The 27806-nt window shown below is 33.7% G+C and overlaps 1 protein-coding gene across 2 annotated transcripts; it reads left to right on the forward strand.

The window, feature by feature from the left end:
- The first annotated feature begins 1573 nt into the window (after positions 1-1573).
- LOC124366149 lies at positions 1574-27663 on the forward strand. 2 transcript variants are annotated; one of them, XM_046822472.1, is made up of 2 exons: positions 1574-1761; positions 19165-27663. In XM_046822472.1, exon 2 carries the CDS (start codon positions 19245-19247, stop codon positions 20235-20237), a length of 993 nt encoding a protein of 330 aa, XP_046678428.1. In that variant the 5' UTR covers positions 1574-1761; positions 19165-19244; the 3' UTR covers positions 20238-27663. The 2 variants fall into 2 exon arrangements, with proteins under 2 accessions (XP_046678428.1, XP_046678427.1); XM_046822471.1 differs by lacking the exon at positions 1574-1761 and adding an exon at positions 6758-7000.
- The last annotated feature ends 143 nt before the right edge of the window (positions 27664-27806 follow it).

Raw genomic sequence — 27806 nt, forward strand, 5'->3', positions numbered from 1 at the left:
GATAATTTACATGTTGTATAAGTTGTCAACAATTTCTATATGCAACAACATGGAGCTGTATCTCGGACTGAAAAGGGCCTGTAGAGTAAGGTATGGGAAGATACTGTACAGGTAATACGTAGTGAATTTATCTATTACAAAGCTACGGAATCTATTAATTAAATGCAACATTTGTAAAACCAATGTTGAGGCAACAAATAACTGTAAAACTTATCTTGTGTCACACCATTGTATTGTTGTGATTTCAAAATGGCTTAATCATTATTTTATTAAATAAAAAGTGTACAGTTTATTATTATAATTATTCAAACAACTTTTGTTTTTCATGGTTTGGATACAATTAGAAATAAAACTAATACCTTCAACTTTAATCTCCTTGTATTATGTGGTAACGCACTCCAAAATAAATTACTGTTTTAGTTTTTAAGTAGGTAATTAACTTTGTAAAGCTGAAGCCGAAAAATAAGCAGTACTATAGGTTTGCTCACAAAGCAGGCAGAAGTGTTCTTTAGTTATTTATTAACAAATTAAAAAGATCTGTCTACACTGTAATGAGCAATTTGTATTTAGGAAGAATAGAAACACAGAGCCAGCCTTCAAGTCATTTGTGAATGGATTGTCTGGGGCCTTAGATGGTTCACAGCTTGCAGCTGGTGGGTTTTGTCACCTTTCTCAGACTTTTGATTGTGTTAATCACAGGCATTTTCCTATTAAGATTTTAATTTTAAATTTTAAGCATTGGAATAAGGAATAATGCACTTTATATCATGCAGTCATATTTAACAAACAGCTTCAAATCTACATGGATTAATGCTTGTTTTAGATTTGTCCCACAAGGGTCAATCTTGAGACCAATTAAATTCTTAATCTGTATAAGAAGACCTTCCTCTGAATTTCATACAATTTTGCAACGAGGATTTTGGTTAATACAATTAATTTTGGATAGTGGTTAATCTCTTGAAAGTTGCAAAACTGTTTATTTTTCCTACATCCAACCTGTTTAAAATATGGGATATTCATACGGGGAGCCTCAAACAGTTCACAAAAACACTTTAAAGCCCAGCAAAATGTAATGAGAGCATTTATGAGGACAAATAATAGAGCTAGTTGATGACCTTTATTCAAACAAACTAAAATTTTCACTCTGCTTGCCTTTATCTATGAAATTTTGATAGCAGTACACAGAGATCACTTATCATTTGAATATTTTAAGCAAAAACATATGTATAAAACTAGACATAAAACTATTTAGAGTTAATAACTAAGTTCACAATATATGGGATTACGTCTATATAACAAACTTCTCGTAAATTTGAAATCACTACATTACGTACAATTATTCTGTGCCAATCTTAAAGGTTTTGAATACTACTATATTGTTAAAAAATATTTAAACAATATTTATTTACTATTACTAAGCTAGTTATCCTAGTTTTGGCTGTTAGTTTTAATTATAGAATTAGAATTTTATATTTTGCAATGTGCCAGTTAGTTTTACATTGCTTGTAAACCTGTCAAACGTTTGTGCAATAATGATCTTTCATATTTATCTTCATCTAACTGTACTGAAACTGGGTGTTGTTGTAGGCAAGGAGAAGCTCTGCGTGCCAGCCAGCGAGCCGGTTAGACTAGTCCTTGAGTCCGATGGAACTCAGGTAGAGGACGGAGAGTACTTCCGCACACTTCCCAACAACACTGTGATCTTACTGCTGCGACAGGGAGAACGCTGGTACCCCACCGGAGTTGACGTTATCCGCACTGGTAATAAAAACATAATGCAGGCTGTAGTTGGTTTGAGGGATTACCTATGTTCAACCTTTCCTTCCTTCCCCAGAAAAAGTTTATAAATGGTTTTATGAAAATCTTAAATTAATTTTTATTTTGAGGTTTGTAGTTTGTAGATGAAGTATTTCCAAATATCATGGGGAAATCATGTGGCAATTTAGTATTCTCTAACATTGCAACAAGATTTTAGTTTAGTTAAAATAATCATCAGAATCTATCAATTCACTGTCTTTGATTTGAGCATGAGGTGAGCTTACACAAAGACCAACTAAATTTAGATTTTGTATCCTCTTAAGTTCTGATCAAATCAATCAAATCAAATCAAAATCTTTATTGTCTTTAGGCATATAGCAATCGACATGGTCATCATTTTATGTTACAAATCATAACTTGTCATAGTTAATGTTTATACTACTTAGGTAGGACTAACTAGTGTAAATTGATAATATAAAACATCATTTTTGCTATACCTAATTCTTGAATTAAAATAACATTGATAAATATCAAATAAAATCTTAAACTAAATAATAAACTAAAATAAATAGTCAATAAATAAAATAAATAAATCTTACATATATAACAAACTTACAAAACATTAATTTCAGAATTTGGCATGTTTAAAAATTCATCGATACTATAGAAGGGATGAGCAGCCAGCCATCTATGTAACTTACATTTAAAGAGACTAAAAGATAAATCTTTGGTTGAGAGTGGTAACTTATTATATAGTCTAATACACATTATAGTATGGCTAGATCTAATTTTTTCCAATCTTGTGAAGGGTACATCAAGACGATTACCATGCCTTGTAAATCTTTCATGGATTTCATTCCTTACATTATATGATAAAATATCTTTATGAATATATAACAACAAATAAAATATATAGAGATTAAAAACAGTTAAAATACCTAAATTAATAAAAAGTGGTTTACAATTAGTCAGGTAGTGAGACTTGGTAATTATTCGAACAGCCTTCTTCTGTATCACAAGGATATCTTTAAGGTTGCTGGAATTGCCCCAGAAAATCAAACCATAGCTTATTATGGACTGAAATAGACCATAGTAAACAGTAACAATATAATGTTTAGGAACACAACTCATAAGACGTCTTAATAGATAAATCACACGAGATAGCCTAGTTGATATTTGTTCAATGTGTTTTGCCCATGACAGCTTACAATCAATGTACACACCTAAAAACTTGACACAATTATCAAACTCAATATCATCTTTAACAGGCCTAAGACTAAACAGAACTGATTTAGTTTTGTCATTATTTAAAAGTAAGTTATTAGCTGAAAACCAATTTGAAGCTAGTTCTAAGGTATTATTGACTTGTAATTGTAAATCAATGAAGTTTTTATCAATAGAAAGAAAATTGGTGTCATCAGCATACATACAAGTTTTAGACTGTTGAATATTAATAGGTAAATCATTTATTGCTATTAAGAACAAAAGAGGGCCCAATATAGACCCCTGTGGAACACCACATCTAAGCTCCCTAGCTGAAGACCACCGGCCATCAAGATAAACAGCTTGACTCCTCCTAGACAGATAAGATCTAAAAAATTGTTTTGCAGATCCACTGATGCCATACTGTTCCATCTTTTCAAGCAACAAGCTATGATCAACACAGTCAAAAGCACGGCTTAGGTCAATAAAAGTGGCCCAGGCATATTCTTTGGACTCAAAAGCGTTGAGAATCTCCCTTACTACAGTATCAATGGCAGATATTGTTGATCTACCTTGCCTAAAGCCAAACTGTTGATCAGACAAAAATCCATGCGATTCCAAGTACAGGCTTACCTGCTTATAGACAATGTGCTCAATTACTTTACCAAAGACTGGAATAAGCGAGATGGGACGGAAACTTGCTGGACTTGTTGTAGGCCCTTTTTTAAATACCGGTATTACTTTAGAAATTTTCAGACTATCAGGAAATACACCCTGCTCAAGGCATAAATTAATACTAATGGTAAGTGGTTCTGCAACATGATCCACTATTTCCTTCAACATATTGCTAGATAGGCCATAGAAATCCTTACTATCTGTTTTTTTCATTTGACTAATAACAGACCTTATTTCAGAAACTGACACTTGATTCCACTTAAAACTATCTGGGTTTGCAAACATTGGGCACATTTCAGTAGCCAAAACTGAGCTAGGCTTTTTTATATTAGACCTTATTTCAGTTATGGAATCAATAAAATAATTATTAAAACTATCAGGGTTTAAGTCCCAGTTCGACTTATATTTAACTGTATTGTTAATATCATTAACAATGGACCAGGCAGCTTTACACTTGTTATTTGAGTTTTCTATAAGATTAGCATTGTAATTTATTTTTGCTTCATCAATGGCTGCTCGATAAGACCGTTTAAGTCTGGTATAACAATTTTTATCACATATAGACATAGAAACTTTGTACTTGTCATAAGCAACCATTAACAAAGATCTAAGATATTTTAAATCGTCATTAAACCAGTTACCCCTGTTTTTAGTTTTATTATTGGGCATACAACTTAATCCCTTAAGAGGAAAAATATTATCAAAGATATACATAAATACCCTAAAGAACCTATTAAAAAAGGCATCAGCATCATTAAAACACAAAACACTAAAACATAATGTATGATTCCAGTTGATCCTTGAGAGTTCATTCCTTAGTTGAAAGGTTTTGTCCCGTGAGTAAACTCGCTTCTTCACCGGTTGACTCCTTACAGGTGCTGGGTGGACAGTTGAGGAATTACTGGTGACATAGACCCTGAACCATAGCGCGTTGTGGTCTGAATATGGGAAATGTTCCACAAAAGAAAAATAGTTTTGAAGTGGGATATTTGAAAAAACATTATCCAAACACGCATTAGAACGAGTAGGTTCAGAGTTATGACAATACATATTGAATTGTCTCAAAAGATTTAGAAATTCTTTGACAGACCTAACATCTTTGGTTACATCAAACTGAGCATTAATGTCACCACCACACACCAGTCTATAATTAGCCCACTTATCAGTCAAAAATGTCAAGAGACTTTCAAGTTTTTCCAAAAACAAACACTCATCACTTGCAGGAGTACGATACAAACTTATAACAATAATCTTGAGTTCGTCAAGCAATAAAGCACATGCCTCAAAATGATTGTCAACACAAAAAGACACAATATCAATATTACAACATTTTAGCCTATTAGAAGCATAAATAAGTGTACCACCATAATTATTAACTTTTCTCTGATATATTGAAACTAAATTAAAGTGTTTTATGCTACAGGCATTAATTTCAGAACTGCTCAGCCAATGCTCGGATAAACAAATAATGTCACAGTTATTATTCATAATCACAGACTCAAGAGCGTTTAGCTTGCCAAGCAATCCGCCCTGAATGTTTAAAAATAAAAAGGACAAAGGAAAACTGTTCAAAAAACTAGACTCAGAACTAGTTGTTCCCAAGCCTCCTGACCCAGGGCCTGTGTTAAGCTGTAGATTTCTTATAACATTGGGCTCAGTTCTTAATGTAGTCTTAGGTTCTACCGAAGAGGGGATCTTAGAGGACAAGAAGAGTTTCCCAGAGACATACATCCAACGTCTTTTTGTGACTTAAGAGCAGGACTAGAATTGTCCATCGGAATAAACTTAAGTTCAAAATCTTCTACCGCCTTAATTATTTGATTAGACAACCATTTTTTCCTCTAAGATTAAAATGCATCCCATGCCTTGTATGAAGAGTCCTTTCAGCCTTACTAGCCTCTACTAAAGCTAAATTTGGATTTTTGCTACATAGTTCCTTAAGAATTGAGTTAGTTTTATTAACTTCCATGTTTACACATGACCATTCCACCAGATCATACCTTGTTGGCAAGTCTACCAAAACTATCTTGCAGGTTCCATTAACTCTCTTGAGAATATCAGAAACTCCATTGATGAGTACCTGTGACTCATTCTTTGCCACATCGTTCGTCCCACACAAAAGAACCAGAGTGTCTTCCTTGTGAAGTTCTTCTAGATTGTTACACATTTCTATCACTTGTTTTGAACCAGCACCGGGTCTGACAAAGCCAACAGCCTTATGTTTTCCTGTTGCGAGTTTACATACCACGACAAATCCTTGCCATGGCTGTCAGCACAAATCCATATTTTCTTTTCAGTATTTCGTCCGGAAGACTCAGGCCCCATACCAATCTGTATACTCTCTTTTTCAACCATATTTTCCTCTTCGACTTCCAATACCTCAAAACGGTTAGTGGAATTAAAACTATAGTTTGACCTTCTAAGCCTACGCTTAGACTGATTTAGTTTTAAATTATTTCTTTTGTTTTGTTTCTTCTTAACTGTACTAGAATAATGTTTTGCAGTAGGGCTGGTCATGCCTAACTCATTCATTTTTATTAATTCCCCATTATCAATTTTTGGTGTTGAGATTAAAGTGTCAATCAATCGTTCATTCTCTTGTTGTTGGTCTAGGCCATTGGCTACTTTGACGTCTTTAACTAATTCAGTTAATTGTTTTAATTTCCCTTCAAGTAATATGATCTTTTCTTCTTTTTCCAATACAAGTATTTCAAGTTGGCTATTATGGTTTCTTAATTTTTTAATCTCATCATTAGTCAGGAGCAAATCTTCAGACATTGTCTTTATTATTGAGTCTTGATTTCTCAATTGTTCCATTAATTCCTCATTAACCAGATTATCATCTTCATCTTTCTTGTCAATTTCGGATGTAGTACAATCTGAACATGCCCATTTAATTTGTTGTTTTTTTTACTTTTTCATAAATGTTATTTGATTCATCAATACATTTACAATGAAACCACTGTAAACAAACCTTACATAGAACTGCTTTACTGTTCTTAGAGACATTTTTTAAACATTTGGCACAGGAGTATTTGGGTCCTTTCTTCATCATTACCACTATATTATTAGGATTTGAACTGATGAACTTCAGGTTGGGTGTCCACTACTCTATCAGTTGTGCTATCACTAGCTGATAAGAAACTGGAGTCAGATAGTAGTATCCTTCTCTTCCACCTGTTAGTTCAAGCATGTGACATTTCCTGTGAAGTAGTGTAGTTCTCAATAAATAATATTATAGCAAGCCACATTGATTACAAACAATTTGTTTGTTTTTTGTCTTTCTTTAATATGGTAATAATTTGCCTCTATGGTGCTGAGTACATACAGTGAAAATTACAGAAGTTCAAACATGACCAAGCTGGTAGGCCTAGGTTACACTGATTATTTACAAATAGTTCACTTTTAAAATAATGTGGTCATTATATGCACTACTTAACACTGCCCTATTATTCTGCAACAGTTACCAGTACGGTACTGATAATGTTTAAGAAAATTATCAAAACAGTATTCAGTAGATAACTTTTTAATTTAATTTTAGGTTAATTATGTCTCCCTAATAAGTGTAAAAATAATAGAATCTCACTGTAAAAAAAAAACAAAATTTTATTTCTTAACTTGTTTACTATGAATTTATTGATAGTATAAACAAAACCAAGAGTCACTAGTTAGCACTTTACATTCAAAAACACTTATAAAACAGTATCAAGACTGATAGCACACCCACTAGCCAGAGGAACACTTGATATAAGGTGATATCTTAACACTTGATATCTTAAATCAATTAATAATAGGATGTAAAAGGTAACAGAAACCTTTCACAATTATAGAAAAATGGTGAATAAATGAATACACACATTTACACTTGTTATAAGTCTCATTCTGGTACAGATGCAATTAAATAGGAAATCCATAAACCAATTTTGAGGTGGTTAACGTATACAAAAATAAACTTTATGTATACTGTTGTGTTCATTGTAACAGAAATATTACCAAAACTCATTAAATTAATCATTAATTATTTTGTTTATTTTTAAAGAAGAATATTAAAATGTACAAATTTACTTTTGAGAATGGAGGTATTTAAAAATTTTTAATCAAGCAGTTTATATCCCAACGCAAATCTAGTAATAAGGTAAACCAATACAATGGTGTATTAAAGAATTCAACAGAATACGTACATACAATCTAAATATATCCATATATAAACAACATGGCACTGAATAGTGGCATATACTGTCACAATTTTCCCCTTTGACCTCTTGGCCCCTAAATCAATAACGTTTTTCCTTTAATCAAGACGAACATTTATACCATGTTTCAAGTCTCTTAAGATCTTTCCATCAACAGTTATCGCACAAATGGACAGACACAACGACATGATTACATAAAGAAGGACCTGTAGGTAGTTTCCTAAATACCTTGGCCTTTAACCCCTTTGTATACAGTGTGAGGTAAAAGTGTGGATACACTTTATTTAATTTTTGATGGATAAAGATGAAGGGATGGAAGTCGAGACACCTTTCTAGGAAATAGTGATGTGAACTTTTTAGTCACTGTTACAACTTTGCCCATTTACCCAAAATGGGATTTTTGGGCGAGGGCTGCTCAAAATTTTTAAATGTAAAGACCCATTAAGTGACAACTCATTTGAAAGGTCTTGATAAAAGATAACTATATAAACCTGATTTTGTAACATTTCCTGGTAAACCTCGGCATTAAGGTTTCCATCAATAAAAAAGGGCCCAACAAACTGATCCCTCACAATGCCAAGCCAAAATTTTAATTTTTCAGGGTGTTGGGTATGTTGTTCTCTCATCCAATGAGGGTTAACATCGACCCAATAATGAGCATTGTGTCTGTTAATGTTATTGTTTAATGCTTCATCTGAGAAAGCAATATTATTTAATCAGATTGTATTATTATCAATGTTCCGCATCATTATTTCACAAAATTTTACTCGACAATCATTTTTACTCAAGTTGTCCTCACTTAGCTCATGAACTAAACAAATTTTGTACGCTTTATAACCACTGTCATGTAAAACTTTACAAACCAATGTTTGAGATATACCCAATATTTAAGAAACATTTCTTGTTGAGGCATGAGGATCTTCTACAACAAACTATAAAACATCAAGTGACAATGCTTCATTTGTAACCAATTTTGGTCATCCAGGTTTGGGGCGGTCTTTAAGGCTGCCTGTTTCCTGGAAACGTTGGGTTACTTTTTGAACTCCTGATTTAGATACAGGGTTTTAATTGGGATAAGTGTCATTAAATAAATTCCTTACTTCATCATAAGATCTCGCATCATCAGAATAATAATACGCTCTTGTTCACTTAAACACTCCATTTCTACATAAAGTATCATGAAAACACTTCTTAACTTTGTTAATTCCAACCAGAAACTGAACAGACTTCCTCAAAACCAATGTTAAGAGAGGCCTGCCCTGCAGCAGGTAATAACTGTAAAACAGGTTTTGAGATTGTAAGGAAAGTGGTTGTCTATTGAAGTTATTTACCTTCTGAATGTGAATGTTCATGCTTTGCCTCAATTAGTTTTTAATTAATTTCAATGAGCTGCCATTTTGTACTGGGTTGAGATTGAAAGCTCTAGTTTCCATTCTTCGTTTTTTATCAAGACCTTGCAAATGGAATGTCACATTTTGGAGAAATGGACAAAGTTGTAACAGTGACTAAAAAAAGTTCATATCTATTTCCTAGAAAGATGGCTCGAGTTCCATCCTTTATCCATTAAAAAATAAACAGAGTGTATCCATACTTTAAATTCACACTGTATATTAAAAAGGCTAACTCTAGAACACATTTAATTATATGGGAAATCGATTAAAGTATTGATGAATTATGATTTCTAAAACAACAGAGCATTACGTAAAAAGAAAAGAAATACAAGTATATTTCTTTTTTTAAATAGAAAGAATCTTAAAAGTTATTTAATTAAATGCTCACATATTACAGTTTTCTTTCCAAAAATGTTAAAACATAGATAAATGAAGAAGTTGTATTCGTTTAGTCTGACTGCCCATTCCCCAAAACATAGTCATAACATTACATAGGTACATTGATAATGTAATATGTGGACAATGGTGACTATATGTGCTGTTGTACAAACAGAACTAGAACCTATTAATCTATAAATTAATCTATAAACCAAAAGCCAAAATGCACAGAAAAAAATACACAATTTGGTATTTCTTCAAATCTATAGAGGAATTTTACTTAAGAAAGAAATAGATTATTTGCCACGCTAATTTTGGTGGAGGTTGAAATGAGAAGGTATCAAAAGGGTTAAAAATATGAAATGATTATTTTTTTTAGATTATATATTTTTATAAAACACATAAAACCAATTATCAGACAAGTAAATAATAGTTATATCATCGTCGCACAACTATATAAAAAGATTGAAAGTCACCACTTAAGAGTCTATAGTTTATGGATGTTGATTTAACATTTGTTTGTGTGTCTGATGTTTGGTTTTAAGTATCTCAGACCATGAAAAATATGATCTGGGAAAGAAATTATCATTTATCATATTTTTTAACCCTTTTGATGCATTCTGATTTCAACCTCCACCAAAACTTAGTGCAGCTGATGATCGGTTTTTTACTTAGGGGGAATTTCTATATTCACGAAAATTCAATTCAATTCAAAATTTTTTATTCATTTTTATGCACATGTGATACAATGAATAGTGTCAAAGTTACTAGATACATTAGATACTACCTAAATAATATTTACAATGTTAAGTACAGCTAGTACTTAATTGCAAGCATCTTGGAAACTATACAGAGAGGTGGATAGTTCCTCAATGGAATAGAGGGCTTTGTTGATCAGGTACTCTTTTAGATTTTTTTTGAACTTAGGGCCACTTTCAGTTTTTATGTTTTGTGGGATGTATTTTAAAAATTTGTTCCCCATGTATGTAGGTTTTTTTTTCATAAAACTTCAACTTATGGTTCGGAATAATCTCGTTTTTTGCTCTAGTGTTGTAATGGTGACTTGGTGACTTAGAATTTAAATTTAATTGTTGATTTTTTGCTAGAAGGATTGATTCAAAAATAGATTGTCCATAAACAGTAAGATTTTTAAATGTTTAAAATGTTCTTTAGCTGAATCATTATATTTCAGCTTCAGCATTATCCGTATTGCCTTGTTGTGTGCTTGTACAATGTAAACTGGCTCTATACTCCTGGTCTGTATAAATATATACAAGTTAGAATTATACGCCAAGTGTCATGTAACAGACTTCGCTCAAGTCCATCCATTATTTTTTTCTTTAGATTTTCTGCTTACAGTCAGACAATCAGACTGTTAAGAAAATTCCATTAAACAGACAGAAGAGTTAATCTGCAAGTATACTGCTGATGATTTCCCATGGATGGACATGAACCTTCATAAATTTTTGCTTGTGTAGAAATGACGTTACATGCAGAATTTCATTTCCATAGAATTTTTTCTTGAGATATACAGTGTAAAACGTACGCACAGGTAGATAGATAGACAGAAGAGGAATTTTGCTAAAACCCTTAGCAATAGCTAAGCAAAATATACAAGATTTCAAGTTTATAGCTCAATCCAACCTCGAGATATCAACCTTAGTTATATTAAGCTTTGCTAATGCTCAGGCAAATCTAATAGGGTGACATGGACCATCACCGAATATGAAAGGAAACTTCACATGTGGACAGAGATACCAATAAAAAATTTCTCCAGCCCATCAAGTAATATGTTTCACTAACGCTCATCTAACTGTTCAACTCTAAATCGAAAGCAAAATGCCTCAGCTGATTTCCTAAAAAAGTTAATGCAGAATACACTTTTTTAGCAATAGAAATAAAATTGTAAATTGAGAATCACAAAATGTTAAGAGTAAAAGTTTGTCTAATAGAACAGAAACTAACCATAGAATGAGTTTACACTTTACATAATTTTTTCAATAATATAAAAGGTATACTACTTTGAAATATGACAGTACAGCACTAATTGTGAGGAAAAATGCAGGCAGTGAAACTGTCAGTTTGTGTTCTTGAATTTCCTTACCAATTTCCATAGTTTTTGTTGTGGAATAATATGAGTATGATGTAATATTGTCTAAAAACAGTTGACAAGATACAATGCATACAAGCAATGGTAGTTTCTTTGTTTATAAAAGTTCTTTTTTCTAGCAGTAGATAATTCAATACAATAATTTTTAAGTTAACAGAAAAAGAATATAATTATTCTTGAATTTCCTCTTTATTGCAGATCGTTGTAACAAAAATAGAAAAATTTTACTTTTTCAACTTTAAAAATATTAATAACAATTAAAAGCATTTTTAAGGAGAAGGCTGATGCAGGGTATGTGAAATGGGTTAACAATACTCTACGGAAAATTTGGTTTATTATTTTGTAAACATATTAGTTATGATCAAGCCCACCTTGTACATGATAAGTTTTACAAGTTTTATTGTTGCAAAGTAAGAACTCTTTGCTTACTTCAAAAAAATAGACTGGATAAAAGAAACTGTTGTATAAAATTAATTAATTTTTTTTAATTATTATCTATTAAATATTGTAAAAGGTGTTTGATTCATGAAATGTATACTTATCCTTCACAGACTGCATATTTAAATATACACAAATCACAAGTAAAAGATATTTACACAGTTTTGTGGTTTGAATTATTTTCTTCTCTCTGGATGGATACCTCTGTACTAAATGAATAGTTCCAGTCAAGTTACAAGAATTCTAAAACTTTGCCACTCGCTTCTTTGCTTACAATATTCATAATCTTCTGGTTAAATATTTGAGTTATTTTCTTGAACTGGATACCTCAGTACTAAATGAATAGTTCTAGACAAGTTACAATAATTCTAAAATTTTCCACCTGTTTCTTAGCTTACAATATCCTTTTTGTTCATAATCTTGTGGTTAAATATTTCAATTATTTTCTTCATCTGGATATCTCTGTACTAAATGAATAGTTCCAGTTAAATTACAAGAATTCTAAAACTTTGCTGGCTCACTTCTTAGCTTACAATATCCTTTTTGTTCATAATCTTCTGGTTAAATATTTTAATTATTTTCTTCATCTGGATACCTCTGTACTAAATGAATAGTTCCAGTCAAGTTACAAGAATTCTTAAACTTTGCCGGCTCGCTTCTTAGCTTACAATATCCTTTTCGTTCATAATCTTCTGGTTAAATATTTTAATTATTTTCTTCATCTGGATACCTCTGTACTAAATGAATAGTTCCAGTCAAGTTACAAGAATTCTTAAACTTTGCCGGCTCGCTTCTTAGCTTACAATATCCTTTTCGTTCATAATCTTCTGGTTAAATATTTTAATTATTTTCTTCATCTGGATACCTCTGTACTAAATGAATAGTTCCAGTCAAGTTACAAGAATTCTTAAACTTTGCCGGCTCGCTTCTTAGCTTACAATATCCTTTTCGTTCATAATCTTATGGTTAAATATTTGAAATTGTGGGATAATGTAACCTTGTTACATTGAGTGTGCAGTTATTGTAACCAATTGAGTCAATTGCTGCTGAGAATACTTGAATACTTACTTGAATACTTGTGATCTACGTCGCTGACCGACACTTGTCAGATAGACTGCGTCATTAATACACACAGTGTACAATAAATAGATAATTAAAACATGTAAAAAATACATTACAAAATATTTACAAGATGGCGTACGACGTGAAAGTTAAAAAAGTGGCTCATGATTTAGTTCTTCCAGGGAGTACAGAGGCCTCTCAAGCAAAACGATCCTTTAACACCCTTTTAAAATCTCTCATTTCCAGTACTCGCACATTCTGCGGCAAAGTGTTAAAAATCTTGATTGCAGACTGTGGGTAGGCCTTTTGAGTGCCACTGAGACGACAGCGGGGCATGTCGAGGTCCTGAGCTCGGCGGGTGTTTATATTTTATGCACGTTTGTCTCTGGTCACAAAATCAGCCAAGTTCTCCCTAAGAAGCACCAGGGTGTTGAGGATGTACTGGCTGTATACGGTGAGAACGCCGAGTTCCATAAAAAGGGGCCGGCAGTGTTCGCGCGCGGGGCCGATGATGTTAAGATTCTTAAGGCCTTTTTCTGCAGCAGCAATACATCCCGAACAGCCGGGGAATGTCCCCACAGCACAATTGCCATACATCAGGTGACTATGAAAAAGGGCATGATACACAGTCAAAAAGATAAGGTCTGGTTATCAAAGCCCTTAGCTTCCTCAGGAGGTAAATGACTCGAGGAGAGTTTGGTACATACCTTTGATAAGTGGTCGTTCCAACTTAAACTTAGAGTCCAGCCAGAACCCCAACAGCTTTACCGCCTCCTGGAAGGGGGACCCCAGTCTTCAGAGTGCAAAGCAGCGTCTGGGTTTTTTCTTCATTTATCTTAAGTCTATTACAGTTGAACCAATCTTTAGCCTCCTCTAGTAGGTAACTGGCTTCCCAAACGTAGTTGGGTGATGTCGCTCCCTCTGCTCATCAGGGTCGTGTCGTCTGCAAATAACAAAGTTTGGTCGTTCATATGCAGGTCATTGATCATGATGGTGAACAAAAACGGCCCAAGAACAGATCCCTGTGGAACACCATGCAGGATACTTTTAGTGTTTGAAGAAGCCCCCATAAGTGACACTAGCTGTTTACGATTGGACAAGTAATTGCAGACGCTGCTTAGCACTGTGCCCCCTATCCCGTACTTTCGTAACTTTGCTGACAAAATTTCGTGGGAAACTACGTCAAACGCTTTACTTAGATCACATAGACCAAGCAAAACGGAATCTCTGTCCTCAAAAGCTTCAGTAATCCTATCAACTAGGCTAAGCATGGCTGTGTTGTTGTTGAGCGTCCCCTTCTAAACCCATGTTGAGCGTCAAGTAGCAATTTGTTCTGCTCAAAGTACTTCCATAAGTTGGGTTTTCATTTATGGTTTCAAAACACCTTGGAAAAGATAGGCACCAAGGAGATCGGACGAAAGTTAGATGGCAGCATGGGATCGCCCTTTTTAAAGACTGGTACTGTTCGAGAGGTTTTCAGAATCTCTGGAAATATCCATTTCTGAGGCATGCATTAACAGTTAAAGTAAGAGGCCCTACAATCTCATTTATTACAGATTTCAAAATAAAATGTAGACAACCCATGAAACATCCTGGCTCCTTGAGTCCTTAAATCCCCTAACCATGCTTAGTACTTCAATGGTACTCACCTCCTTCCACTTAATAAGCCTCAGTCCTGGTATAGGGTCCATCATTGTTGCAACAGGGTCTGTCTGCACATCAGGCAAGCTTGAAATGATGTTATCAGCTACATTGGCAAAATAATTATTGAACTCATCAGGAGTCGCCATAGTCATGGGGACAGGACCAGATTTCCTGTGGGACTGTTTACTATTTCCCAAGCAGACTTGCATGGATTGGAAGATTGTAAGATGTGGTTAGTATTACTGTTCTTTTTAGCCTCCTTGACCATCCAACCTGTACTCCCTTTTCCTTTCACAGTACATTTTGTAATAAACATCCTTAAGAGCCAGGTTACCAGCACTCTTATGATAGTCATGAAGAAGCAAAACAGATGCACGCATTTTAGCAAGTTCAGGGGTGTACCATTGTTTAACCTTGGGTCCTCTGTTGGAGTAAGATGGTTTAGGCTCATTATGCTTATGCTTGAAAAACTTTACAGGAAACAAAGAGTCGAATTTGTCCTTAAATGTCAGAAAAAAGATTCAAAATTAGCAGCAGGGTCAATAGGTGTTTTGCTTAATTTCCACTGGGCATTCATTAATTCCCTACGTAGCAAGGACAGGTTATTTGAATTTATAACTCTCTTTTCAATCCTGTAATTAGCAAGCCAAGAATTGGTGCAGGGTCTTACCATGTCTGTTGAAATCGTCAGCACCACAGCTCCATGGTCAGCTACGAGGGGATTGACCACTTCAGTTTCTGTGTTCCACGAGTCAGCGTTAGTGGCTGCAGCGTCCAAACAAGCAGCCCCACGGGTGGGCACACGAGATGTTATATAGAGACCGTAGCTACGCAGAAGGTTTGAGAATGCGGCCTCTTCTCTAGAGGGTATCTCCAAGTGTATATTGAAGTCGCCACAGAGAACTATATTCTCAACTTTAAGTTTGGACAAGTAGTTTAAGCACAAATCAAGCAGGTCAATAAAATGCTCAAAGTCCCCAGATGGAGATCTGTACACTGATACAAGAATGGTGGACACATTAGACATCTCTACAGCTGTCAATTCCAAAACCATTTCAACACAAATAAGCATCAAGATTAATTCAGCATCGATGTAACTTTCATTCCTAGACGGGACACAAACAAAACGGCTTTCTTGCGGCCGGTGTAATGGTGGCGGAGTGATTTTTGGACGTACCAACAATAACTCTAGAAAAAGAACTACAAAAAGTGTAATGAGGTTAAAATTAATTGTATTATACTTTTTGATTGTAATCTTTTGAAGCGTAACTATCACTGACGTGTTTTATTTATTTAATGAATAATTTTATAAAAGTATTTTGTTAGTATATCAATAAAACTAAATTCAAAATTATTTCTAATAATTTATAAGAATATAAAATCCCTTGATTTGCTTAAAAATGGTCACAACAGAGACTGGAGCAATATTATTTGTACCTGTATTCCATTCTTCAAAAAGTAACAAAATCTAACTGCTTTTTGTGGCTGAATTCCCAACAGAAAACCAGTCTATTTTACATCAGAACTGAAACAAATCTGATCAGTTGTATAAAACTCTGTCTATTGCAATCATTCTAAAAAGGAATATCGAGAAAATATTTATACTTATTATAATCTGCAGTCAGAATTATATCTCGTATTTTGTGCTTCACCAAAGGAGAATACCTGTAACCAAGATTCAGTTGTGCATTTTTAATAGTAGTATTGATTCAGCACATTTTTGGTTTGTTATTTTTTTTAATTTTAATTCATTCAAAAGTTGAGCTAAGCATCTTTAGTCATTTTGAACTCCTTGCTGTGTTTAAAAATAACATCTATGATAGTCAAAAGATCCATTTCTATGGTTTTTGTGGTGATCAAACACATCTCAAATCCCTCAGGCTCCAAGAAATGGAAGATTTGAATGATTAAAACCAGCATTGAGGATACAACAAGTGTTCTGAACATCCAAAATCTAGGAATGCTACTCTGTGGTTTGAAATCGACTTTTAATCTCACATATGTTTAGTTTAGTATTGGTTCTGACGGTACTCATAACTTCCGCAGATACCACTGTTAGAGCTTTTATTCAGTCACCAAAAAATCATCAATGATAGAATCATTAAGATACTTTATTATATCTAAACCAGATCATTAAATATAAGACATAACAACATATACAATAATGTTGTACTTGACTGTTACGTCTTTTAAGGAATATAAGGTCATGTAATCTTGAGTAACAGTGCCATAGACTGTAGTCTATGAACAATGCTACTAAAGAAAACATTGATATGAACGTATCATATCAGTGAGCTGAAGCGCTCTTCCTCAATTCCTCCCAGCTGTTCTCTCTGATTTATTAAGTTCAGATTAAACCAAAGCCAGCCGAAAAAAACAATAACAGAAAGTATACTTATGCTCTCAAGGGTCCTTGGGATTGTCAATAGCATAGTTGAAATGGCATTGTGAACGGCATGGGTGAAATTCAAGTGCCAAAGGATGTACCAATTGAACTTTTGGAATGGGCATCAGGTTGAGAGCCAGCTTCTTTATCCTTTGTCACTGGAACTTCCTGCTACAAAATTCAGATTTATTGAAAATTTAAGTCGTCTGGAGGTATAGATGAGTATGCAGGTTATTATAGATTCACAAGTGAAGTAAACCAGAATTAGATCGCTGCAGAAGGCACAATAAACTATAGAAAATGATGAAAATAAGTCCAATTTACTTCAGAAAATATGTTTTCCAGTTTTTGGAGAATTCTCCTTCTGTTTTAATTTACCTCACTGGGCTGTGGTCAAGGTTTGAAGAATACTTTGCTTCCGCAGTTGCTATTAATCTCGATTTAAGACCAGTTATAAAAGGAATCAGAGGTGGTAAATATATCTGAATTGAATATTTTAATTCCATCCAAATTGGTTGATGCTAAAGAGTCTCCAAACAAGGTTAATCTCGCTCAGCCTGTACAAGTGATGATTTTTCAGTGTTAAGTATGAAAAGTATCACATATATCATTGCTCCTGCTCCATTGTTATTGTTCACATTGAGCTATTGATAGCATATTTTCCTTCCACCTGGAAAATTAGATTAGTAATGTAAATTCCAAAAAAGAGTCCCCAGATTCTCTCTAATGTTGGACTAATTTGTAGATGTCACTCTGTAGATGTCGCACCAAAGGTAGTCTTTTTTATGAAAGAGCTCAACATCTTATCTCTCCTTACCACTGTCATCTGACTACTATGCATTGACTGATCCTGAAGCAGAGCAAAGAGGTCATGATGATACTATCTACCTCGATTTCCCAAAGATATGTTGGAGGAGTTCTTCCAACATATCTTTGGATTTTTGGATGCTGCAGAGAAATTCCATTGATACCTACAAAGTCTGTTTCACTCTCTGACTTCAGAGCTCCAAAACACTGTTATTTAAGTTTAAAGTCTGATTAATCTAAGCTGGATCAGGGATTAGAATAGCTTCCAATGACCATCACTTATCTCAAGTGTGTTTGGTATGCCTTTAAAAAATATATGATCATTACATCCCTGTTATTCATATCAAATTATACTATGAGTAGGAAGTCATGAGTAACTGCTAATTAGTATTAATAGTATATATAGACTAATAAAACAAAGAAAATATTCATTTGAACAAATAGACTTCCATAGTTAACAATTTCATTACGTACTAAAAAGCTATAGGAGTACACTAATTACATATTGCATAACAAGTTTTGCTGAAGTTACATGCACACTTTCAAATCTATAGCTCTTTTATTCTTGATATGTCACCTAAAGTTACAGGCTTGACTAAAGTTTAGACAAATCCCATGGAGGGAAATGCACCATAAACGGGGAATTCTGTCTTATCTAGATACAAGTAAACCAATACAAGGGAAAATTGAGGTACCCGTTAAAATGTATTGAAACTATTACTGATCAATCGAATAAAATTACCTCAGTACATATGTTTTTATGTTACATGGTAAAATTGCACATGACTGTACACAAGTTTTTTTACAACTTTGTTTATTCCGGTTTTCGGTTTTATTTTTGCTATCATGGTTACCCATAAGACCAATAAAAATATTCACTTACACTCATCCAAATCCAATAGAATGACGCACCATTATTGAACTCGATATTGCGTTTATAAAAATTTAGCTTTATGTAAAATTTGAAGTACATAGGTTAGCTCGTTTCCGAGATATCCTGTGGAATAAATACCAATTATTAAAATAAATAAACAAAGAAAAATCATTCATTTGCACATATAGACTTCCATAATTAACAATGTGTGACATAACTAAATACACAATTTGTTTTGTTCACAGCTATCTCAGCGATCCCAAAGATCGTATGTGAGACGATTCATGCGTTGGAATTGCAGAATGAAACACCCTCTTGGAAGATCATGGACAACAAAGGTCGGGTCACTGTCGTACTGCACTGGGACCAGCGACAGCAAGGCAGCAGCAGCAAGAGCGAGCCGGGTACGGCAGCGTCTAGCGGCACGGCGACACCCAAGAAACAGTCTTCTCTGGTGATACAGACCAGCGTGGACTCCAGCGGCAAGAAGGAAACGTTGATCAACGATGTGTACCCGCCACGCTACTCGGCTAGCCCACAGATCACGGTCATCAACCACGACGATGTCACGGCGGGCAGTTCCTACGGCTCCCATCACCACCCGCGGCTCACCAAGCAGGGCTCGTCTTTCGAGAGTGCGACGGTACACGTCCACACGCCTGAGTGTGCCAATCACGCGCACCAGCCGTCCGCCTCACGCAGCGGCTCGCCCAACAACAACGTCAGCGAATGCGACTTTCACTGCTGCGCGCTGCACGAGGAAGGCAGGAAGATCGCCGTGCACAAATCCGTGGCGACTTCTCCGATACAAGATTCGCTATCGACGTCGCCCCAGCAGCACCCGTCGTCGATGTCGGACGGCTCGCGAAGGGCAGCCGGAGTGCCTAAAGGTCACGTTCGTTTTTTAGACATTGAGGGGGGCCACCAACACCCCCACACAGATCACGAGAGTTCCGAGTCGGAGACGGAGAACACGGTGATGGAAGACGAGGCCATCACCACCGAGAAGTTTCTGCTCCTGATAGATCAACTGTCGGTCGATCAGAAGAGACATCTGACGATCAAAGATATAGGTATAATATTGGAGAGGTTAAGTTCCAAAATTCTCGATGTCGAGAGACTCGATAGAGAGAGCGAGAGCGACGACTGTTACAACTGGACGATCAAAGCGACGATCAGAGGAGACGTGCTCAGAGAGTTAGGTGTTATTTACAACGGTAATTATTACGCGATATCGGAACATCCCGGGTACAAGGAAGAGTCGGAAGAGACTCGTGAAGATGTCGAAGAAGAGGAGGAGGAAGACGATAGACTTTAAAATCAACTGAAACTAGGCGGCGTGTTTAGTTTAGTTTGTTTTAATAATGAAGTTAAATTTTCAGTGGTTTAATATATTACAGACATAGGGTTTTTCTAGATTTTTAGTGTCTAAAGGGTGCTCATAACGCTCTGTATGGTGTAACCATCGGTGGTGAACATTATAGTGAAATCGAAGTTGCCCCGTATATTGACCCGATACCGATTCTCCCTGAACTAGACGAACGATGGCAATCAAGTGTTTTAAACCACAAACTCTACTGTATACTAGTTTTTTAATGCGTAACACGCGTCATGTATAAAATCGTTTTGTTGTTGTCCAGCGTGTTTTCAATTCTGGACTATAAAAGTGAACACGGTTATGTAAACTTAATATTTTTAAATGGATGAACATTTCCTGATGTTTTAAGGGGCCTCCCTCAACAGTAATGGACGAGTGTTTGTTGCCGTGTTAGTGACGGTTGCTAGCGAACAGACAGGCAGTTCGTTCACTTTTCTCGATTCAGTGCGTCAACTGTGTTTTTACAACTTTCCTCCATTTATTACAACTCTAGATACATTCGAGCAATAGGTATACTAAATATAGTTGTTTTATTATGTGTTGATAAATTAGTTGGTAAAACAGGTTTTTAGGATAAGCTCGAGCTAGTATAGAGAACTCTTCTCAAAGACTATTTAAACTTTGATACATTTTTTGTACCCACAAGTAAGTCACACACTGAAACAGTTTTTGTGTTTGCTTCAACAAAGATTGGTGACAGAAAACCATACATATTTTACATGTCCACAATTATGTTAAAAGAATAGTACTTTTTTGCTGAGCAACCTCTTTTTCTTGATTTCATGATTTTTTTGTTAAATAATGTATTAAAACAGAGAATTTGTAAAGTTTACCTTGAAAGTAATGAGTGAATCGTCTATATAAGAAGAAATACCCAGAATGGAGGTGTTAACTGTCCTGACATAAAATATATGGGTTATGTAACAAGGTTTTGGAAATCAGTCTCCAATAAAATATTATAAAATGTTTACAGCAACACTTTTTTGTTTACTTCTCTTAGCAAATAATTAATTTTATGGATATTAAAATCTTCACTTGAAATATGTATACAGAATATTTATAATACAATTTTCAAAGTAACGTTGCAACCCTGAAAGAGCTGCTTATAACTAGAGTAGGACCATCAGGAAATTTACAGATAAGACTTGAAAACTACAAACACTGAAATAGGATACACACTGTAGAATACCATATTAAGAAATAACATCCTTGATGCAGGCCTTTTACTCATTCTGTTATCAAATGTTCTTAACCTAATACTTTATTTTAAAATCTCAAAAAAATGTATCCAAAAAGAAAATGCTTTGTTACTTTTTACCTGAATAAATAAGTATATTTATTTCAATAGTGAAAATGCATTTTTTCAGTTATTTGTCAACTAATCAAAGAAAATCTTTTGCCTTTTCTAGGGCTGAAATTACATGTCCCTGCATTTTTGCTATAACGAAAAAAAAGTTGAAACCAAATAGTTCCATTTAAGATCAAAAATTATTTGTAAGACTAACAGCCATAAAAAATTAAAAGCTTTCAATTAAACTGTTTAGAATTATGAAATTTTAGATAAAATAAACATATACACCAAAGTAACAATTTTCTGACATTTGATATTTTTAGAATTTTTGTTTTTCTCAATACAAAAAACAATCTCCAAGTCATTAAAGTGTTTGGAAACACTCTATATCTACAAAGAAACTAAGTTAAAATACATCACAAAGTAATATGTAAACAAATTTTGAGTGGTACTGTATATCAGATTAATTTACAAAATGTAATACATATTTTTATGATGGTTTACAGAATAAAGTAACCCAGTTTTGCAAAAAAATGTCTCAAATCTGTCACATGACTGAATTTGTTTTCGGAATTTTACAAAGGGTTATTTACCAGGGGGAGGGGGAGATTAAAGACAGTTTGTTTGTACAAAAATTTAACAGTGGGTTGATTACCCAGGGAGATTTATGGCTAATAGTATTGTTTGGAATGTGACAATGACTTGTTTATTCTGAGAGATAACTATTCAAGTTGTTGTAGTATTTTTCATGATAAGTTTATTATTAAGGACATTAATAACAATTTATGCCTTTGAGTAAGTTTTGCAACAAGTTCATTATCAAGGGTAAGGTAACAAAATTTTGTGCTGTCAAGAATCACCTGACAGCAGTTGGTGAGGGATAGAAATTACATAGTAAAAGCTATGTCTGAGTTACAATTTTATTCATTACATTCAACACACTGAACTTACTATCTTAGGATTCACCTTTTAAATGCTACGTTTTGACATACAGATTCTGCACCACATAAATATTTTTTCTGTAATTTTCTTCGACTTTGAAGATTAAAAAAAAATCATCTGATATAAATTATTAATTATAATATCTTGTATTAAAGAGACTTATTTACATTAAATGTTATATAAACTTTACAGAGATTAAAACCATTGCATTACAAGGCTTTTGTTACTCACATTCCCCTTCTTGAAGATTCAAGTTCTTTGGATACAGTTTTCCCAAACTCATTAAACTTTTATTTTAAACGGGTTGTAACAACTTTTCCACAATCCTCACGCCTGTTTACATACTGCATTGAATTAAAGACAGATTCATTTAATTAATTGAAAACCTTGTAAATTCACTCACTCTGTTAATTGGGTGAACTCAGCAATAAAATACTGTAGGAGTCCTACATTACTATACAATCCACCGTTTTGCTATCAACCCTCGAAACCAAAGAAGAAAATCGATGTACACGCAGTAGAAGAGTTCTCTAGCACGCATGCCGAGCGCTGAGGGCGAATCATTCTAAAGCAAGACGTAGGCTCAATGTTTAAAACACTGCCGATAGAGGACAGCAGATGCAGTTGTTGCATTTATTTTGGCTTTACCAGGTGTTTTATTTTAATATAGTTACAACCATTATTTGTTTGTTTTTCCTTCTCTCTCTCTCGCACTATTAATTTTAATTTCTTTACAGAGATTTCCTAAGGGAGCCATCTATATTATAATATCTACCACCATTAAACCCTTTAGAAAGAAAATAGTAAAAGAAATTAATTGTGAACAACTTTTAAATAATCATGCGCTTTTTATGTGACTTTTAAAATATTACAGCGTTTAAATTTGATTTTTTCCTATGTATACTTTTAAGATAATACCGTTAATTTGTTATACTTGCAAGGACATTTAGAAGGCCTGACAAGTTCAACATTTCTGTGTTTTGCTGTCTTCCCACTGACGTTAATTTTTGGTTAATTCTAAAAAATTTGAACTTTTTAGGCAATCTTTGTTGCTAAATATACAGGACTGATATATAAGAGTAAGATACTTTACTACACACAAAGTGTTGTAATAAGTTTGTAAAAAACTAGATCGTTTAAGATTTTTTATAAGTATAATATTTATTTCGGTTGATAATAAATCTATTTAATACACAAAGACTAAGAGGAAACTACACTACAAATATTACAAAGCGATATGTTTAGAAATAGTATAACGGAGAAAAAAATCTGTCACGATTCTGAAAAGGTGGTTGTGATAAAATTTTGAATTATTTCCACCGTTTTGCGACAAGACAAGGGTTAGCTTAGTGTCAGACAAAGAGTCTTAAAGCACAAAAAAATTGAGTGTTAACATAAGTTTGTTTAATAGTGCTAATAATAAACCTAGTTAGCGATGGACTCGATTTATAAATGTTAATAATCTGCCAGTGGCGTGGGCAGTGCACTGTTGGGTTGCTTGGGTTTTCTTTACTTTAGAATGACTGAGTCTGTCTCTCTCTGTTTTTGCCTGTTATAGCTCAATAATTTGTCTACTTTTACACTATTTGTGCCAAATGTTTTGTGCCAAATTTGGTTTGTGCCAAACACCTAAATACTGTGTGCCAAAAAGTATTTATATGTGGACTGAAATTTTGAAAAAATTACCAGAGTTAATAAATTGTGACATCTTGTTAAGAGGAGATATGATCTCATTAATAGAATTAAAAAAAACCTCTGGACAATGTTTTCGTAGTTTGAGTCCTTAAACTGAATAATAAAATTGAAATAAAATTATGTCATATTTAAAATAACAATATTTTTAAAAGGCTGGAGAATTTAAGTTATTCACTGTTTTAGTATTGTTTAAAAATATAATGCTCAATCAATAGTACAAAATTTTAATAAATATGAGTGATAAATAAAAACCTAAAACAGCTTTAATATAACAAAACTGTTAAAAAAAACTCTATAATTTGAAACAAAAAATATCCAGCAAAATGTAAAAATTTTATTTCAATTGTATCTGTGCCAAAACCTAAATATTATATATCTAATGTTTCCCCAATACAGCTTATAATAGTATGTAATACATTTAGTTTAACTATAGTACATAAATACATATTATCTACTAGCACAAGTAACTTGCTTGAGAGTTGGATCAGTTTCTGTAAAATATTTTACTATTGTGGAAGGAGTAAACTGCTTTGTAGTTTAGGGGAATAAATATACTAGTAATGTATTTATTATTTATTTTTAACTTACAATAACGCACAATTTGTTAATGAGTTCTAATAACAGTAAATAATGAAGTTTCAGCTGTATTATATATTGTAATTGTTTGTGTACTGTTAATGTTAAGTACAAAATTTACCTTAGATTGTTTGGACAATTCTTTATTTATAATTACTAGGCCTATTACATTATTTTTTCCACTGTCCAATGATTAATTTTCTTCTGATACAAGTGTATTATTTTCTAATAAAAAAAATTATTTAAAAGTCTCTATAGATACGTTAATTTTAATCAGAATAAGATGTACTTGGGGAAACTTGTTGTGAATGGTGAAAACTTAACCTATAAATGTAACTGCACGAATACTAATATTTTCCATACTAAGGTTGTTTCCCAGAAACTCTGTCGCATAGTTGTCTGTTGTAAGCTCCTAATGTTTTAGAAATTAGGCATATTTTTTAGACAATAAGAGGCCAATGCTGGTAGTTGGTCCCTTATTGTCAAAAGAATACATTGTGTTAATGTTTGTTTTTAAAATGTGTATCTTAATGGCAGAACTAACAAACATGTAAACACGTTGGATCGCAAACTTTAAAAATGCCTACTTATTATAAGTTTTGCTAGGAAACTAATTTATTGTATTGTGACTTTTTCATTTGGAAATTACGGGTTTCTATAACTATAATAGGAGTTTCTGCTTTTACTAAGTTTTTATTAATAGGATGCGTGTACGAGAGTGATTGTGAATTTTTTCATGTTAACGATTTTTGTGTAATCATTTAGTGTTGTTTTTGTTTGAACACATTTATGTAAAAATTTCCATTTGAGTCATATCCCCTTCAAAATGCCTACGGTCAATAATAAAACAACCGTGTGTGAACCGTTTTCAATTCACTTACGTAAGTTTTGTCAAGTACTCGACACCTGTACACATAGTTTTTACAAATTTTCATTTACAGAAGTAGATGTTACGTAAGGCCTGTAAAATTGTAAAGCTCAAAACATTGTAATTTACGTCTCATAATCTGACAATCACTCAGATGTGGGCACCAAGCTGTGGGGCTGTACTGTACATAGTGGTGACGTTTATTTGTGGTCCTTGTGCTACGTTACGCGCCGAGCTGCCGCCTTGTTACATGTTGTCTTGTACAGTGATTGTTACTCTGACGCCGCGGCAGCGCGGGGACTGGAGATATCTGGATAATTTCACCATCTGCAGATCTACAAAGGTCATTCCGATGCAATGTTCTTGTCAAATATGATTTCTGCTGCAATTAAACTCAACAGCCATTAAAAATGGTTTCCTTTCTTTGTCAAAAATTGATTAAATTTAACAACTCCACAGAAAACTCTTTAGGTCAGCTTCAATCAGATCTCTTAATCAGATTCAAAAAGAATAAAATGTTAGATTTTATATTCATTGCTGTAATTGATGTTAATACTGTTACCATTAAAAAATTGATAATTTTCTAAAAAAGTTATTGGGTAAAACTTTTGCTTTTTTTTACTCTGTGATATTGATAATACACTATCACTATTTAATGGTACTGTTATTAGTTAAGGAAATTTGTAATGTTTTGTAATTTTTGAATGGTTTTCGTTCTGTGTAGTACTTTATTGTTGTAATATTTTTTATAACCATTTCATGAAAAAATTGAAACATTAGACTATTGTTAAAATACTTTTATACTGGTAAATAATACTTGTGCATTACTGCTGATCCTAAAAAATGGAGTTAATTTACCTTTTTCTTTTCAACAATAGGAAAAACTAAACAGATAATATCAACTGCAACGGAAAGCGGGTGAAATTTTCCAGAAGATTCCCCCGAAAAAGATATCTCTCAGATGTAGAAAAGATTGTAAATTAATAGAAATCGCAAGAATACCTTTTGTTACATTAATTATGTTATTCTTACGTATTCTATTTGGCTGTTGTTGTGTTCGTCCTTGCTCACCCGATTGGTTTGTACTCCTGTAACATAGGTTCTGTGACGCGTTACCTGTGGCCAGATCGAGAAGCTCAACTGTGTATTTTCGTTCACTAGTGTAATATATTGATTTAAGATGTTTCAGTTGTTAACGCTGCAAAGGTTACTTGCCCTCAATAGGGTTATTGTAATATATTGTTCTCTTTCTAAATTTGTATCAAGGTCCTGGTCGCGGAGGCCCTGGTTGTCAGATCGTGTCACGTAGATCTCACTTAGCAACAGATCTCGCACCGTTTATTTTTGTGTGAAAAACTCACTCAGAAAGATTTCAGTTTTTTTTAAGTAACATCCAAACTTTTATTTTATATTTGCAACTGTTTTAAATTTAGAATAACAGAGGCAAATATGTATGTTTTATTATTGTTATCGAAGATTTAATTACGGTATTTTAATAGCAAAATAACCTTTTTTTAACTACCATAAATTTTAAAGCTGCTGGTGCAAAAAAACAGAATGCCTTGATACCACATCTGGTTGAGTAAATTTGAATTATTGTGAATTATGAAGTTGTTTTGAAACCTTATTCAGTTTGAAAGTAAGCTCACTGTTAACGGGTTGCTGCGAGTGGGGTGAGGTCTACGCTCCAGACGACCTTGGCCAGGACCAGGTTGGCAAGACGACGGAAGGGTAGGAAGACGATGCCCATGCTAATCTCCACTGCCAGTTCTAACAGCGACCGCAATTCGTTCAACCGTTTGTTCGTTCTGTAAGTGCGAGAATGTTTTTATCGGCCAGTGGGCAGCCATACACTTGATTATATTAATACAAATAGGTAGATTTTAAGTAAAGTTAATCCAATGTGGAATCACGCATTGTGATTTTCACTATGACGACTAATTATATTTGTTCGTTATTATAAAGCAAATTATATTTCATTTTCAAAAAAATAACTACGGCAGTGTTTGTCTCAATCCCTTTTCCCCACATTGATGCAAGATGTGACTCTTCCAGATTTAATGTAAGTATAAGTAGATTGTTTGAATGTACAAGCAGATTGTGTAATTGATTGAGTATCCAATGTAATTGGATCACT

The sequence above is a fragment of the Homalodisca vitripennis genome, chromosome 7 (genome assembly GCF_021130785.1).
Source record: "Homalodisca vitripennis isolate AUS2020 chromosome 7, UT_GWSS_2.1, whole genome shotgun sequence".
NCBI lineage: Eukaryota > Metazoa > Arthropoda > Insecta > Hemiptera > Cicadellidae > Homalodisca > Homalodisca vitripennis.